At 43.5% G+C, this 18,421-nt stretch overlaps 1 protein-coding gene across 2 annotated transcripts; it reads left to right on the forward strand.

Moving 5' to 3' along the window:
- The first annotated feature begins 3,398 nt into the window (after positions 1–3,398).
- Positions 3,399–7,335, forward strand: FAM170A (family with sequence similarity 170 member A). Of its 2 annotated transcripts, XM_024571384.2 has the most exons (3): positions 3,399–3,468; positions 5,750–5,890; positions 6,632–7,335. In XM_024571384.2, exons 1-3 carry the CDS (start codon positions 3,399–3,401, stop codon positions 7,333–7,335), a joined length of 915 nt encoding a protein of 304 aa, XP_024427152.2. The 2 variants fall into 2 exon arrangements, with proteins under 2 accessions (XP_024427152.2, XP_024427153.2); XM_024571385.2 differs by lacking the exon at positions 5,750–5,890.
- The last annotated feature ends 11,086 nt before the right edge of the window (positions 7,336–18,421 follow it).

The raw sequence follows: 18,421 nt of genomic DNA on the forward strand, positions 1-18,421 counted from the left end.
TAGAGTGATAACTCACTGTGGTTTTCATTAGTGCTTTCCTGATGACTAATGATATTAAACACCATTTCAAGTGCTTACTCACCATCTGTTATCTCTTCAGTGAACAGCTCCATGGTTTTTGCCATTTTCTAAATGGATTGTTTATTTTTTTTTACTAGTGGTTTTGAGAGTTCTTTATAGATATTACTCCTTTGTTGGATATGTGGTTTGCAAATATTTTCTCCTAATCGGTAGCTTGTCATTTCATACTCTGAAAGGGATCTGTGACATAGTAAATGGTATTGATTTTGATGAAGTCTGGCTTATTTATGAATCATTTCTCTCTTGGGTCATTGCAATAGGCCCACTGTTCTTTCTGCTTCTTCGCTCGCCTCTCAATAGCCTTTCTCAACAAAGTGATGAGAATGACTTTTATGTAAAATGCAATTTTTCACTCAAAAGTCTCCAAGCTTACCATGTCACTCAGAGTAAAAGCAACAGTCTTGACAACAGCCTACGAGGTCCCTGATGATCTCCGTGATCTCATCTCTCCCTGTCTTGGCCTTGGCCACACTGGCTTCCTTCATGATTTTCAGACAGGCTAAGCAACCCCTGATCGAGGACTCCAGCCTCTTCATTTTGCCTGGAAAATGGACCCTTAGCTCTAAGCTCCCTTGTTGCCCTCCAGTCTCACTGACACAGGACCATTTTAGGGAAGACTTCCATGACGTCCCATTTAACATAGAAATGGACTCATTTCCTATAGCCCCAAATTTAGGTTCTTGCTTTATTTTTCTGCATGGTACTTGTAAATGTCTAACCTACTACATATGTCACTTATTTTAAAAATTTTGTCTATTTTCTCCCCTAGAATTAAGCTCCTTGAGAGAAAATATTTTTATCTGTTGTGTTTGTAAATGTTCAGCTACAGGGTCTAGAGAGCCTGGCACACAGGGGGACTCAGTAAATATTTACTGAATGAAGAATGAATGAAGAAAGGAAGGAATGACTATAGAAGTCCCAACCCACCTTGCACTTGCTGAGGTAAACGCCATGGTCCCAGCATGGAGAACCTGAGCCAGTGCCACTGAAACCATCCTTTCTTTTCTGAAGATAGGTTCGTTTCTTTTGGGAATTCAGGGTCCAAGAAAAATGCCTTAAGGATCATTTGCCTTGGAATGATGGAATTAAAATTTATAATGAAATTTCAACTTCTACTGAAGTAATGGTTTTCAATGATTACTAATGCTATTTGTTGAAAGTCTGATGGGAACGTTATAGTAGAGGGACAAAGCCAACAGCACCTGAAACCACTGGTCCATTTAAGCATCATTAAAAATGGGACAATTTTATGTGCTTCTTGTTGTGATGTAATAGGACGGTAAAAACAATATTGTAATAATAAGAAATTGAATCTAAATATAATCAATTCCTTAGATTTAATTACATGTTTACAAGGAAATACAGGAAATAGGGGAATACCTTAAATGTTGTTACAGGAATACAATTAACCAACGGAAAGTGGAAAATTCTACAGGATAAACAACTTAGTGTCTTTAACAAATAAACAGCAATAAAAAAGGTGTGGGGTGGGGGAGGGGACTGTTCTAGACTTAAAGATACATTGACCAATTGCAACATATGGACCTTGTTTGGGTCTTGAAATCAATGGACCAGGTATAAAAAAGACATTTTACCACAGGTGGAGGAAATTGGGTATGACTTGGTTATTAAGTGTTATGAAAAATTATGGCTAAATCTGTTGGGTGACATAATATTGCTGTTATGTTAAAAGGTTTTTGTCTGTGGAAGATAAATACTGCTGCACTTAAAAAGCAATGATAAATTGCTGAGATATGCTGCAAAATCCTGCCCCTCAAAACACCTAAACAAAATGAACAAAACACTAAGTGTGTGTGTGTGCATTTGTGTGTATACAGAACAAGAATGACAGAATATTGGTAATTGTTGAAAATTGGGCAATGGGTTCATTAAACTGTGTTCCTGTTATATAATTCTCTTTACTTTGTGTTTGAAAATTTCTACCACAAAAGGGTTTTAAAAAATCTTCTTTGCCCCTTCTTTTCCTGGGGTTTTCCAAGAAACAGGAAGGTTAACCTCACCAGCAAGTCCTTACCAGGCTGCATTTGTCTGATCTTCACTCTCCCTGTGCCTGTGACTTTAAGACATTCTGTGGTGCCCTTTCAAATTTGGACGCACTTCAGTTCAGTGGGTATTCCTAATGTTAGCAGTGACTTCTGGGAGTTTACTTTCTCCACGAACACCAGACCACCCATTGCACCGTGGCCACTGCCTCAAAATGAGGTGTCTAATTTTAGATTGGAATCAGGAGGATCCAGATGGTTCTCACCACGTATAACTGGTATAAATTTCAGCCCACAAACAGAGGTGTGTAAGAAACAGTATGAACATTTTTTATAACTGCACTTAGTCTGTATTTTAAGCATTGATTCTGCAGGTGTCCAGTTTGGAATTTCACCCTTTCCTGTTTGGAAATCACACAGGGCCTGGGTCTTGAGGGCAGGGTGGCACATGGTCACTGTTTACTAGAGCACACAGTTGTAGTTTCGGTGTCCATCAGCTTGGTTGCCATGCCTCCTTTAGATTGGGTAGTCCCCTTGCCGTGGGTGGGACAGGTTACCAAGATTCTGCTTGCATACACAGTACATCCATGTCCTCTTGGACTTTTTTTTTTTTTTTGGCACATCTACCTCCCCAGCCACACTTGAGAAGCCTCTTCTCCGTGATCCCTACACATTTCTTTCTGACTTAATTAGCACCTCTCAACCCTAGTAGGGTAAGAGGGGAATATCTAACTTCAAAAATCCTGCTTCTGTTCTGTTTCTGCTCAAGCATCCTTTCTTTCTATGGAGTCTGGGATTTTAGAAGCAAAGGCAAAGATTACCAGCATGCTATTACTGCTGCCTGCCTGGCCATGCCCCTCCTCTGGCCGATAAACACGGAGTCTGCTACCCACTTGAATGCAGAAGGGAAAGGGTGAAATAAAGGGAGAAAAGAAAAAAAAAATGACACAGAAACAGATTAACATCTCAAAATACCCTGCACATTTGAAAGATGCAAGAGTAGAATTCATGGGAGAAGTTGCATTGGGTGCACAGAGGTGCACAGAATGTTCTGATGTCATCACTGAGGTCACAGAGTTCTGCTGTGGGCCTGGCAACCTTTGCACCTTAACAGCCCTGCGTTGTGGTGAACCCTGGGCCGTGCAGCGGGTACTCTGAGGGGTCTGAGTTCTTCAGCCCTTTAGGAGACTCAGCTATTTTTATTTGTACTGAATCATTTCAATGGACATCCTGAGAGCCAAGAAGGGCCGACCTATAGGGAGAAGGAGGAGCCGGATGTTAGGCATCTTCTAAGGGACTCTTCTAGTTGGCACTATGAAGCGGCAACAAAAGAGGAAACATTTGGAAGATAAAGAGTCCCAGGAAACTGGTGAGAAGGGAAGAGGTATGTGCTGGGCAACTTGTCTGAGGCCCACAGGTGGCTGCCAACCTGAGCCTTCTCTAAGAAGCTGGGACCGAGGAGAATGTTACCTGTGAAGTAGGCAGGGGAAACCCGGTATTGGCTGAGGCTGCCGTGTCCATCCCGAGGGTCCCCATGGTGTGAGATGGCACAGAGAGGCCAGATGTCCCCCGCAGATGGAAAGTCAGCCCCGCCAGGCTGAGCACTGTTTCCTGGGGCTGCTGGGGCCTGGAGCTCCGTCAGCCTCCTAGCCGGCTGGGGGGCCGCTGGCACAGACTCATAGGTGCAGCTTTTCTCAGCCCCCTCGTTCTTTCTACTCTCTTTATTGGGTCTTACCCTGGGGTCACTGGGCAAGGGGTGTAAAGGACGCTGCTAGAGATCTATGAGTTGCTCTGTGCATTTTACCCAAGAGGACAGAGAAGCCCAATGAATTAAAGGACATGTTGAAAAATATCTTGAGGAGTGAAATGTCTGTTTGGAAGGAGATTGTCTAGTGAAGGCATCATATTGAAACATGGAGATTTTATTCCTTCAGCTGGAAGAATTGACCAGTTAATCCATGGGAGTTTGTGAATCCATAGGTGTGGGCTTCCCAGAGGTCAAGGGGATGGGGGGGCCTTCCAGAGACTGCCACCAACTGGACCAGCATAAGAACTATTGTCAGGGCCATGTGGGGAGCGTGGAGAGCCATGGGTATACTTTGCAGGCCCGTGGTGACTGCGTCCATTAAATGTAAGCTAGTAGCTTGCCCTGAGAGGGGAGGCGGGTCACATGTAGGAGGTGAGGCAGAATGGAGCCCACTACAGAGATCCAGTTCCAGACTTCTGACCCGAACTGGAGCCCAGAAGCTTCCCTGAGGCTCAGGGCTCTGAAGATGATAGGATAAGCCCTGGGCACGGAGGCCTGGGCAGTAGGCAGATTTTCAGATAGTAGTTGGGACGGGATGGGGAAGGCAATGATTGCCCCTGCCCCTTACACTTAGGATCTTTTTGTCTGTGTGTGTGTTTGGTGGGGGCTGTGGGGGGAATACGGGTAGAGTGCTCAGCGGATGTGCAGTCTGTGTGATAAGGTTCCTGTCATCATGCTTGATACATGTAAGAGTGCATACGGAACCCTTGTGAAGGGTGTTCCATGAGACAATTGTTCTGATGGAGAAAAAAATCACACATCTCCGCACAAATTTCTTTCTTAAAGCACACACAGAGCATGTATGTATATACACACATCACTCCTATACTATGATCACATATGACCCCTGTGAATGTTGTCCTCTCTTCTCACACCAAAATCTGGAGGGTGTACATATGTCTGTAACTCTACCTATATCTAGGTGGAAATATATACTGTATCTTCAACTATCATACAAACACAGCTACCCCCAACTATATACATACCTCTATAACAACCAGTCATGGGTCACACACACCAACCACACAGCACATCGTGTAGCAGTACCAAACCCACTTTGCACAAACCCCCAAAAACCCAGATTCACCAATTCTTATTAAGGTTGTTGGGTAAAATGCAGAATATCCAACTAAATATGAATTTCAGATAATCCACAAATAATTTTTAGTATATGTATGTCCCAAATATCATAACCCAAATATTGCATGGGAATATTTACACTAAAAATTATCTGAATAATTTATCTGACTTTCAAATTTAACTGGTGTCCTCTATTTTTGTTTGTTAAATCTGCCTACCCTTACATACTTACTACCAGCTGATACATCATATACTTCCTGTATTTCTATTTAGAGTCTGTCTTCCCTTACTGGAATGTTTAGCAATTTTAGAGCCTAGAATAGTGGAATAGTGCCTGATACATAGTAATTATTCACTCAATATTGTAAATGAATGAGTGAATATAAACCATAAACACAAACCAGACATATAATCAGGTCACATACTCCTGAGCTGTGAACGCAAACCATGCACACAAACTTTCCATAAACATAGATAGACATTTCCACACTGTTTACCACACCGATCCCTCACTTATCAAATACTTAGCTGATACTGATCACTTTCACACTTCTGACATATTCACAGTCACCACTCATGCTCACATTCCTAACAAGACACTAATAAAGTAATTATCAGTGGAAACTAAATACTGGGGTAACTACTGAGAACGAGCCCGAGCCATAGGTATTCACTGCACCTGAAAGAAGCCAGCCACTCAGTAAACACTTGTTGGATGAATGAATGATTCACAATATGCCGAACCGAACACATCTCTGAGGCTTTCATCCTTTCTCAGGAATCTCGAGGTCACAAGAGGATGCCTCTCAGCTCGGATTGACCAAGGTAGCCAAAGGCTGTGGCACAGGGGCAGAGGAGGTCTCCTCTGCCTCTGAATACTTCTCCTGTGTTTCTTCTCCAAGCAAGCTCATCCACGGCGGTACGGGTGTGGGCAGGAGGCACATAGATCCAAGCATGAGCCTCAGAGGAAACCCAGGGCAATTGGAGGAGCCTGGGGAGGGTGGCAGAGCTGTCAGGAGGGTCTGGACATGAGCTCACTGTGGGAGTGAGCCCTGGTGCAAGCACCGTGGGGAATTTAGGGACTAGGGGCCAGAAAAGTCTGGGTTTCGGGTATAGAGCAAAGGGACCAGATTAAGCACCTTCAGAAGAACATGTAAACTTTGCCTCTACCTTTGCTTCCAGAGAAGGACAGAGTTCCTCAGCACCAGCCTTCAGCATGGGAGCAGGACCATCGGCCCAGGCCCACACGCCTCACACATAAAACCACACTCATGCATATCCATTCTTAGCACACACACAAAACCCAAACATATGCCCCAAAGTGCCATTCTCCTATACCACAGCCTGCATCCACAAAAAGCACAGCAGTGATACCAAAACCTCACATCCCTCTCATCACACACACCCCACCAACGTCCCACATACCACAGCCCTCACCTCCATATACAGACACCCCTCCAGTATGCCTACACACACAAATGGGAAGCCTGCAGATGACACCAGATACACTACCCCATAGTACAAGCAACAACCACCAAGCTCATCACACACCTACATCACCCCATAGACCCTCTCTCCTATAGCCCACATATTCATTCTCATTCTCTCAGCTTCCGGCATGCCCCATGCACATTCTTATGTTTCTAATTTCCTTTCCTAGGAGTCCAGAAATCACTTCAAGACAGTCCCAAGCCTAGGTCAGCCCTAGCCCATGTTCAAGAACGAGGGGAGACTGTTCCCCTCTCACCACATGTCTCCTTATCCTCCTCCTTATCCGATAAGACCTATGTGGCCTCTCAGTATATGAACAAAGAGGAAAGCGGCATGAAAGTGTACTACATGCAGGTACAAGTGAAAAAGGGTGTAGCTGTCTCCTGGGAGACAGAGGCAACCCCAGAGTCACTAAAAAAGAAGCCAATGGTGGAAGAAGTGAACCTTACTGAGACTGTGAGGGTAGGTACGCCCCCCTCTGAGGTGTCCACCAGAAACCTCCTATGTGACAGTGAGACCAGAGAAGAGGTGAAAGAGCATGAGGAAAGAGGAGAATCAAAGGGCCCGCCAGGATTGCCCACAGCTGAGGAGATACCCAGGGCCAAGACACCAGACTGGCTGGTGACTATGGAGACTGGCTTCAGGTGCATGGCCTGCTGCCGGGTCTTCCCCACCTTGGAGACTCTCCAGGAGCATGTGCAGATAGGGATTAGGGAGGGCTTCAGCTGCCACGTCTTTCATCTCGCCATGGCTCAGCTGAGGAGCAATGTGGAATCAGAGAAGATCCAGGAGAAGGAGGAGGAGGAGGAGAACGATGAAGAGAAAGAGAAAAAAGAAGAAAAAGAAAGTGAGGGGGAGCAGCCCACAGGGTAAGACCTTCGCATGAGGAGGTCCTGGAGCTAATCAATGTCCAGGCTGTCTGTTTCATTCTCCAAAGGACAGGAAGTGAGTGGGGGCTGTGGCGGCTGAGGGCGCTGTGCCTTCTCCCAGCCAGGACTGTCTCCCCGGTCCAGGCCCAGGCCTCCATATGGGAGAGTTGGGGGCTGTATCGGATCAGGGAACAACTGAAGGGTGGGGTCGGGGTGGGGAACTGGGCCTCTTCTTGCCCAGGCATTTAATAAAGTCATGACTGTAAGTGGTAATTTATCCTGAGCTTTTAGGCTCCCGCAGGAAGTTCTGAGAATGTCCAAGGGCTAACCCAGCACCTTTCTTCTATAACTAAGAAGGGGTTTCCTCTGTTTTGGTTTCCACACAGCAACTGAGATTCTGGGCCAGAGGATCCGGGAATACTTATCTTGGGTGAGGTAAGGCCTGGGGCTGGCAGTCTTCCGAGCCCACACCTTGACGGCCCAGAGGGATCTCAGGGAAGGGGCTGCTGGGCTGTGCTGTGTCACCTGGTGCTTCTGCAGCTGCACTGACTTGTGGCATACCCAAGGCTTCCCGGTACTTGACCTCCATTGATTTTTGAGAAAGGAGAATTTTGACAGGAGTTCTCCCAGAGTCTCCCTGATTGACCTCCAGGGCCAGGAGTAGTCTGAAGAAAGGACAGGGGGCTCAGCAGGACTGGAGGTTTAGGGCTGAGAGCCTTTGGCCTGAGCTGGGCTATCACTATGGCCTGTGGACATAGTCCCTTGAGAGAAAGTGGGATGTGTAGAGGGAGGTACATGAAAATGAGGTCGGTCATAAGAGATCTGGAAATGTCCTAGAACCTTTCGGTTGCTGTAGTTGATCTGAAAACACACTCATGGTGGTGTGCGTGGCCTCTGAGCTGTAAGACAACGTGAAGGGTAACTCTGACTAGCAGGGCTCATATCGTTTCTTGTCTTTTCCTCTTTCTGTTCTGTTGTCTCACTTCCAGGGAGAAGAGAGGATCATGGAGATCATAGCAGACAGAGTGCCAGTGGTGTGAAGGAAGAGGAAGGGCCCAGCACTCAGGCTCACATATAAACATTATGTGCAATAAAGGCTGTTTTCCAAAACTTTCCTGGATATATTCATTAAAATTTTTTTAATATTTTAAATGTTTATTTTTAATTACAGTTTATGTTAAAAATTATTTTGTATTACTTTCAGGTATACAGCATAGTGGTTAGGTAATCATATATAATACTTTACAACATATTCCCCCAGATATTTCTAGTACTCACCTGGCACTGTACTGAGTGGATATATCTTTCAATTAATCTTATCTTCATTTTCATCTACATTTGTCTCTCCAGTGGTTTGTGAAAGAGGTTTCCCATAAGCACAAAGATATACACCACCTTTTCCAGAAGCAGCAGTATCCAGTCTCTTGGGATTGATTAGGCTTCTGTGTGACTATTTTGCCAGGCTGGATACCACGATAAGCTACACTGAGTTCAGACGGAGCATTTGGGAAGCAGCAGGTGCTGTGCGAACCCAGGCCTAATGGATCCCGATTGAAAGCACTAAGAAGGGAAACTTCAGAGGCCTGGAGGGTTGTCTGCATGTCTTCTGGGACAAAGGAGAAATTTCTCAGCCTTGAAGCTGTCCATGGAACAAGTTCCTCCTGCGATGGTGACACTTCGTTTACAGCCCTCAGAAAGAGGCTACCTGACCACAGTCAGGAATTGGGGTAAGAGTTTGCTGTATTAAGAGTGTGAGCCAGCGAGCTCTGATATTTCCAGTTCTGACAGTCATATTTTAACTCCTAAATTAATTCTTATTCTAGCCTCCCAAGATTTTGATCCTGTCACCCCTGAACTTCATCCTCACACCACTTCTACCACCCACTGGAACTCGAGGCATCTAGCAGGTACATAGCCGGATGCATGAGGTTGTCCACTGTCTTAAAGGTAAGGGAAGCAATATGTCTTCCTAATCTGAATAGGGGGCCAAAGCTGAGCTTTAGAGGGACTGAGGGAGTTAGAAGGAAATAATTTGAAGTTCAGAGGTTGTATCAGTTTAAGTAGAATAAGATGTAATTCCAAAGTCCTATGGATTTTTTTCCCCAGGGTGTGTAGGGAGTCTGCCATGGGGCTTTACTGAATCAACAATGGTTCCAGTGATTTGGTGTTGCCATTATTATTTTGGCAATAATAATAAACCAGCTTCCTAACTGGTTTCATGCTTCCCAGCCTCTCCATCAGGCATAAATCTGTATATGCACATCTCTCTTTTTTTTTTTAAGATTTTATTTACTTATTTTCAGAGAGAGGGAGAGGGAAGGGGAAAGAGGGAGAGAAACATCGATCGTTTGTCTCTTGCACACTCCCAACTGGGGACCTGGCCCGCAACCCAGGCTCATGCCCTGACTGGGAGTTGAATCAATGACCCTTTGCTTTGTGGGATGATGCTCAATCCATTCATCCAAGCCCGTCAGGGCTATATGCACATCTCTTGCCTCAGGATGCCTAGTGCTTCCTTTAACTGTCATTCCAAAGAGTTTAGAATTTGAGGCTTATGCTAGCTACCCTTTCATACTCATTCTCTGACCACCTCTGTGCACTCTGTAATCCTCACCTTTGTCCTTTTCATCTGCTTTTGAGTCTACCAGGAATTAGCTCTTTCTCTTTTCCTAGGTCTACATCATTTCCTTTCCTTTCCTTCCAATGTTTGACTTCTCTCTTCCATGGACTGCTTCAAACCCCTAGGGTTTATTACATGTAAATAGGTAGGATACTGGTTATAAAATGAGGGTTCTCACTGCTGTTCCTGCTGGGATTGAGACTTCCCGTAAAGCATGGAGGGGCGTAACAGGAGGCTCTGTAGGTCGGACTCAGAGTGTTGCAGTGAGCTCGTGTTATCTCACAAGAACTGCACTGACCGAGAGGTGGAGAATCGAGGCCTGCAGCTTGAATGCTTTCCTAAGATGACCGCACCAGATCTGTCATACCAGATCCTCTAGGTGGGACCACTGACAAAACAAATTTTGAATAAGACTTGGAATCTCTGCTCAGAATAAGGTATTTCAGAGCAGTTTGAGGGATCCTAGTAAAGTAGTTGTAACTGAACTCCCTTCCCTGAAATCAGCTTAAATGAACTAGAACAGAAAATGAAAATAGATGGGGATTTCTCACAAGTGAGGATGGGCCACAACCCTTGCCACACAGGCTATCTGGGAGGTGCAGCCAGGTGTGGCCCCCTGACTCACACTGACTCTCTGAGTTTCCTAAGTGTCTGAGTTTGGGAGTGGAGGCTGGGGTCAATGGTTGAGTGCAGGCTTGATAGTCTCGAGATGCTGATTCTGATCCTGGGCATAATGTCCCTGAAGCACATTGTCCTTGTTCCTGGTCGCACTGATCTCTCTTCCTCAATATTTCCCTCCTTCTCTTTCTTACCTCCAGTGCAGGGAACAAATTTATTTGTTCACAGAAATGTCTACTGTTCTGCTGTGGCTTTTGCTTTTAATGTTCCAAAGCCAAGAATTTTTCTTTTTTCTCCCTTAATTGTGCTCAGTTTTTACCTGCCTAATGCAATGAACTCAGAGTACTTAGCTGATAGGATGGGGAAAAAAATCTAGGAGCAAGAAGAAATAATAAAAAGTATTCCAGTTAATTTTTCACAGTATTATCCAGTTATATATATTTAAAATTTAGGAGTAATATAGAAATATTCCCTTCATAAAAACCTCATATGATATTAAAGTAAAATAAAAATCCCTTTTCATAATACTCCAACGTCACTCCCAAGCCTATTTCCTTTTGCGGAGATTTTTATTATTGGCTGTTTGATTTCAAGACCTTTGGTCCATGTATTTAAATACATAGGTGTTTTATATGTGATATTTAGCTTTATAGAGATTTTTGATTCATAAATTATATCTTGTCTATTGTAAAGCCAACCTTTTTTACTTCCAGTCAAGGTGGTGGCATAGGTAGATACAGCTTGCCTCTTTGCACAACCAAATCAAAATTACAACTAAGATATAGAATAACTATTACTCAAAACTGTCAGAAATTGAGTTGAATGGAAATCTGACAACTATGGATTTAAAGAAACCACATCCATCCAGACTGAGCCAGCAAGAGGGTACCATATCTGAGACTCCATCAATCTGGATAACACTGTTTGATCAGCCTTGGAGATATCCAGAGACTCCGCCCCACCCAGCTTGTGTGTCCACCCAAGCTGCTTTTCCATGTGAATGGCTGGTCTTGGCTCTGCTTCACAACTTCCTAAATCCTATCAAACAAGCAACATATGGCTTCAGTGAGCCCCAGGCCTGGCACTAGTAGCAGCCATCCTAGATTCACAGCTTGGCTTTACCTGGGAATCTCCAAGCCCAGCACAAGTAACGGTCATCTCAGATTGCTTTATTTCTCAGGAAGGGTGGCCTGAGAAAAACACAGATGGGGGCTGACCTTGGCCTGCACCACCCAGCAAACAACAGGGCCAGCGTATCCAGTGGACAGTTATAGACCATGTCGAACAACCACCACCCTGCCCCTGCACAGCTGATCCTCCACAGAGGGTGGAGGTTGGTGGTAAGTGGTCACAGCCAATCTTTGAAGCTGACTGGCCTGGGTAAATCCCTCCCACTGACTTGCTAACAGCAACCAAGTCTCAATAAAAGAGGAGGGTGTACTCAGCCCACACAAAGGGTGCACCTTGAGTAGCTTGGGTGATAGGGGAGGCATTGCCAGTGGACCATACAGGACACCTACTATATTAGGCTACACTACCAAGTGAAGGAGTCATAGCACTTCTACCCAATATATAGAAACAAACACAGGGAGGCTGCCAAAGCAAGGAGACAAAAAAACATGGCCCAAGTGAAAGAACATATCAAAACTTCAGAAAAAGAGCCAAACACAATGGAGACAAGCACTGTTTTTAACTCTGCATCTGTGTCCATCAGATGCAGAGTTAAAAACAGTGGTTATAAGGATGCTCAAGGAAGTTAGTGAGGACCTCAACAGCATAAAATAAGATCCAGTCAGAAATGAAAGATACACTAATTGAAATAACAATTTACAGGGAAACAACAGCACATGGATGAAGCTGAGAATGAAATCAATGCTATGGAACATAAGGAAGCACAAAACAACCAATCAGAACAACAAGAAGAAAAAAGTATCAAAAAAATGAGGATAGTGTAAGCAGCCTCTGGGAAAATTTCAAGAGGTCCAGCATTCACATTATAGGGGTTCCAGAAGAAGAGAAATAGCAAGAAATTGGAAATGTATTTGAAAGAATAATGACAGAAAACTTCCCTAATTGGGTGAAGGAAATAGACATGCAAGTCCAGGAAGCACAGAGAGTCCCAAACAAGATGGACAAAGGGGTCTACTCCAAGACACATCATAATTAAAATGTCACAGTTTAAGGATAAAGAGAATCTCAAAAGCAGAAAGAGAAAAGTTAGTTACCTATAGGGGAGTTCCCATGAGACTGTCAGCTGATTTCTCAAAACTTTGTAGGCTAGAAGGGATTGGCAAGAAATATTCAAAGTCATGAAAAGCTGTGACCTACAGCCAAGATTGCTCTACCCAACAAAGCTATAATTTAGAATCAAAGGGCAGATAAAGAGCTTCCCAGACAAGAAAAAACTAGAGGAGTTCATCATCACCAAACCATTATTATATGAAATGTTAAAGGGACTTACTTTTTAAGAAAAAGTAGATCAAAACTATGAACAATAAAATGGCAATACATACAAATCTATCAATAATTGAGTGTAAAACACAGAAGCAAACAAGAACAGAGACAGAAACATGGATACAGAGGCTGTTTTGATCATCACCAGATAGGGGAAAGGTGTGGGAGGATGGGTGAAGAGGTGAGGAGATTAAGAAGTACAAATAGGTAGTTACAGAATAGCCATGGGGATGTAAAGTATAGCATGGGACTTGGAGTCACCAAAAAACTTATATGCATGACTCATGGACATAAACAATGGTGGCTGGATTGCTTGAGTGAGTAGGGGGTGCTGGGTGGAGGGGAAAAGGAGAAAAGATCAGGACAAATGTAATAGCATAATCAATAAAATATAATTAAAAAAGAAAAAGAAAAAATAAAATCAACATTTTTGATTGGAGACCTTTTAATTTTAACTAATATATTACTTTTCTTATTTCTTCTTACATTTTCTAATTTATTATTGCTAGTGTAAAGGAACTTGATTGATTTTTAAAATTTATTGATCTTGTATCTATCTGCCTTATTGAACTATGTTATCAGTTTCTATTAGTTTATGTGTGGATTTCCTGGGGTTTCCCAGACAAATAATGATATTAAATGTAAGTAATATATTCTCTGGATAAATTTAGTTCATTTATAATGTATTTTATGATACTTTAAAAACACCTATTAACCTTTTGTATACCGTTTTTTTTCATTTCCACCCTCCTCAGACATAACCAATCTTCGCAATACTATTAAAGATTTGCAAGTATTCAGTCTATGTTTAATTATTTTCTTGCATATATATTTGCATATATACACATATATGTATCCATAAAGAATATGTAAAATTGATTTAAATATTTACATAACTTATCATAATCTAACATCTTTTTTCTTTTTTTTTAACAGATTCAGTTATTTAATTAGTGTTTTCATATAAAATTTAGAACTTCCTTTTTGTGAGGATAAAGCCCATTTGCGAGAGCAAACACAGACCAGAGGAAGAGCTTTGATTTTTGGCAGAATTTGCGAGTCTACAACTTTCTGACTACCTTGTGCTGCTCTGGACTCTCGTACTTCTCTTTCTCTGTGTCAAAGATCTCCCCCTCCTGATGTCCAGGCTTCTTCTTGAAGTAAGCATCTCTGAGATGTTTGGGGACTTTCACACCACTGATATCAATGTTGGTGGAGGTGGCAATGACAACTTTCCCTTGTGTTCTACACAGAGGGCCTCGATTGAGGGACAGAGGTCCAGTCACAAGTAGCATGTCTGCTGCTTCAGGAAAACCACCCTCTTGCATCTGTGGTGCCCAGTGAGGATCAGAATGGGCCCAGGAGTGATGCTGGCTGCAGTTTTCTCACATGCTGACTGAAGGGTTTCTTCACCATGGCTCAACAGCTTTTGAGGCGCATCTTCAGTAGGATAGTATTGAGGCATTTTGTGAAGTGTAACCACTCAGGCACCACCATTCTTGTCGCCACCAACCGGTTTTGTGACAGTAGCAAGAACTTTCTCCTTCTTTTGTTTTTCAATCCTGGATTTAGCTAATGAATACTTTCTCGTGGTACATGGTCTTTTGGGACTACAGAGCTGACTGGGAATACCTGACAATTCCTCTGGCCAAGACAGGGTTTCGGCTGTAGTGGGGCTTCTCCTTCTTAGGCGCCTGGGCTGGAGGTTATCCTTCTGAGCCCTGCCACCAGCATCAGCCTTCTGAGCCTCAGGTTTCTTCTCCTTAGTATCCCGCTTCTCAGTTTTTCACCTGCCATCTTGCAAAATGGGAAAAAAAATAGATAACATTTTTTTTCAATACATGGATTTTTATTGCATGTTTAAAATATAACATCTTCCATCTTTTTAAAACTTTTTTATGATTTTCTTTGCTGTACAAAACCTTCTTAGTTTGATGTAGTCCTGTTTGTTTTTCTTTTCTTTTGTTTCCCTTGTCTAAGGCAATATATCAGAAAAAATATTGCTGTAAGAAATGTTGCATTCATTTTCTTTCAGTCAATATTGTGTTTTCAAGATTTACTCATGTCAATTCATATAGATCTAGGTCTTTCATTTTTAACTTTTTGATATTATTTTATCATATGCGTACAGCACCACTTAATTTTCAGTCTAGCATTGTGGGACAGTTGGATTGTTGTCATCCCTTCTCTAGAATGAACAGTATTTCCTAGAACATCCCTGAAGACTTCTCCTGACAGTTAAGGATGGCCAGGCTGTCTGACGGATTGCTGCTTGCCTGTAGCCACTTGCCAGTAGGCTACCTCCACCCACCAATTTGAAGCACAGATGAAATGAAAGTCCCCCAAATGGGAAGAGCTGAGGAGCTTCTCGGGAAGGTAGGAGGTTCATGCTGGGCATCCTGTTGGGACCCCAGGGGAGCTTGGGCTGGCCTGAGCCTCCCTGCTTTCACCCTGGGCACCCCAAGAGAAATGTGGAGGAAAGGAGAATCCAAGAGCTGTGAGTAGGCACAGAGAGAGATGTTGAGGGCCAAAGCCGTTACTGAGGTCACTAAGTAGATCGTGAGGTGCAGAGAATTTAGATAGACAGGCTCTGCTGTCTGAAAACTTGTCCCTAAAGGATGTTCATAACTAAGGTGATGCCGGGAACACATAGCCGACTCGGGCCACACTGTCACAGAATGCTGCTGCTCTTTCAGTATCTCTGCCTGTTCATACACTCTTGGTTCCCATTATTTGGTTACTGTATTTGGTACTGCACAGATGTGAAGCACAATAGCTAGGGGGCCAGGGACACTGGTGACCAGTCCTGCTGTGCAGTATTAGTCTGCAGCTGGACGGTAACAAAGGTGGCCAACTAAGCTCAGGAAGGAAAGATGGTATTTGAAGAGAAAGTGTAAGTGGAGGGTGTTTCCAAGTCTTGGTGAATAAAAGCTAGCTCGTATTCCTCAAGCACTTCCTGAAGTCCTCCTTGTTCACGAAGGCGGCCCGGGATGCTGGGTTCACTCAATGAAGGAACTGTGTGCCCTATGATCTCATCACTTGCTCACACTTTTCCTCCTCCAACACACACTCCACAGGACTGATCTTCCCCGAAAACCTCTTTCCACCTGCTGCTGTCCTCTTCTGAGCGCTCGCCGCCCCTCCCCCGTGCCCCCTAATAAGACATTGCAGTGCGCTTATAATTTGACAACCGTGCTTCTCACCACATTCTCAGCAACTTCTGATAAATTTGACCCCCTTTATGCTGTAGTCTTCACACATCAATAATCTTTCTAACTTTTCCCCTTTCTTTCGGTAATTTTTAATCTCCTCACAAACACTTAGAGGTTATTCCTCACAATGTAGAGAATATTTATTGAAAAGGAATAAGCTCACAGGTGTTCTTGCAGTTATGGAAGCTTTCCTGTCTGGCAACCCACAAAAGCAGGCCCACGGAAACCTGCAGCTGAGTTTCCAACGCTTCTAAGAACAAAGCCCATCCCAAAATACCTCCCAGCAAACCAGAGTCCTTGGACAACTGCCTGAATTGAGCTTTGGATTCACACCCAAGTAAGATGATTTAGGTAAAAGCTGGGGAGTAAATGTGTCTTAAAATCCACTTAAATACAAAACCAAAACCGAAAACCCAAAAATTGGAAGAAAATTCCACATAAAACACTTTCTAGCAATGGTTCCATTTCTCAGACTATGAAGAATGTCTGCTACATAGTATAAAGATGCCCGGTTTGGAATCTGCACCAAGGTGTGTTGTGTGTGTGTGTTTGAGGCTGTGGTATGTTGGAGGTGAGTGTAGAGTTGAAGGGCACAATGAGCTCTGGTTACATAGCTAGACAAGTTCAGCCAGGTCACCCACTGTCATCTACAAGGGTTGCATTGGGCCTGGCAGATTCGGGCCCTTTCTGCCACACATTTTGGAGCAACACGTAAGTCCAGAGGCTTGGGGTTCCCATTGTAGGTTTCTCAGTCAACATTCCACTTTGAGATTTCCTGGTCTCATCACAGTGCTGCCAGAATCCAACCTGAACACTCCGCTGTTCTGTGTGCTCAGAACTCTCTCTTGTCATTCCTGGGTAATGTTTCTCCTAGTCTGTTGGCCAACTTCTTCCTTCTCTGAGGCATTCTACTTTTTTTCTCCAGACTTTAAGGCCCTTTGTTTTTGTACAGTAGATTCTGATGCCTCCTTAAACCTAGAGTAAGAATCGTTCTCAATAGAAAAATTAGTTTACCTTTTTGGAGGGGTCATGAGAATTTAATCCTTAATCCTCTCTAATAAGGAGGGGAAATATGATAATCAAATTAGCTAACAATTACTGAAAAAGCATCATAAGCCAAGCAGTCTTCTAAGCACTTGTACACACTATTTAATTAGTTCAAAGAATTACTCTATGAGGCAGATGCCATTATCAATCATATCATAGGATGAGCCTGTCCAGTCTAAGTGATTGTGGGCACAACTCCTGGAACCTTCTAGGGACTTTGTTGTTCTGCAGACTCGGGTTCAGCTGGGACCAGATCACACTATCCTGGAGTATATAAGAGAGAATAAGGAATTTCTTTACACCTGAGGTTACTGTACACTGCAGTCATATCAGGTACTAAGAAATTCCAAGATCAATAAGATGCACCTAGTCAAAGAAAGCACACCTGTCTAGATTATCCTGTGTGCAGAAAACCTCTGGCCAGCAGAGTTCCAAGCTGGTTCTATTTGTTCCCACCAAGTACAGATACAACGGCTGCCCATGACCCCCTACCATCAGCCTGTAGTTGTCAGAGCCATCTCAAACTCAGAGGTTTGTGAATGTCCTGACATAGTGGACATAGAATAAGTCAGATGGGCCCCCTGGGTCCCTCACTTGCTGGGGAGTCATGGCGAAGTGCTGGCTGGTGGAGATATACATGTGCACGGAGAAAGCTCAGGGTGCTTGCTCTGCACCTGTGTGCGTGTTCCCTTCTAGTAGACTCTCTTGTTCAGCCACTGCCAACCTCCCTCAGAAGGAGTCCTTTCATCGCAAGGTAGGATGTTTGCCTCATTTTCCTTCATCATCTCCTCCCAGTCTATGGTCATCGTGAGTTGTTCCCATTCCACAGCCTCCTCCTCTTTCACTTCATCTCTGTTCTAGTCTCTCTCTGCTCCTGAGTGGCCTGCTGACTCAATGGTGGAGCTCCAAAGATAGAGAAATGCCAGCCATTCCAAAATAAAATGCAGACATATCAGGAAAACTTCAAACCACTTATCCTGCATATTTTAAAACATTACACAAGAAGCATATTAGATTTCTCAGTGTTAAAACTCAAATGATAAAGAAATTGAGTAACAATTTTTTTCTTTACTCCTTCCCCAATTTATTCTAATCCTCTGTTAATATAACCAACCATTTGGTATGTAAATTTTCAGACA

Source organism: Desmodus rotundus, chromosome 1 (genome assembly GCF_022682495.2).
Source record: "Desmodus rotundus isolate HL8 chromosome 1, HLdesRot8A.1, whole genome shotgun sequence".
NCBI classification, from domain to species: domain Eukaryota; kingdom Metazoa; phylum Chordata; class Mammalia; order Chiroptera; family Phyllostomidae; genus Desmodus; species Desmodus rotundus.

What these genes read in the sequence shown, in the direction of transcription:
- FAM170A (XM_024571384.2), top strand. Translation starts at nt 3,399, where the DNA reads ATGAAGCGGCAACAAAAGAGGAAACATTTGGAAGATAAAGAGTCCCAG. An exon ending in AACTGGTGAGAAGGGAAGAG is followed by an intron (nt 3,469 to 5,749) that starts GTATGTGCTGGG and finishes ATCCTTTCTCAG; the next exon opens with GAATCTCGAGGTCACAAGAG. An exon ending in AAGCAAGCTCATCCACGGCG is followed by an intron (nt 5,891 to 6,631) that starts GTACGGGTGTGG and finishes TTCCTTTCCTAG; the next exon opens with GAGTCCAGAAATCACTTCAA.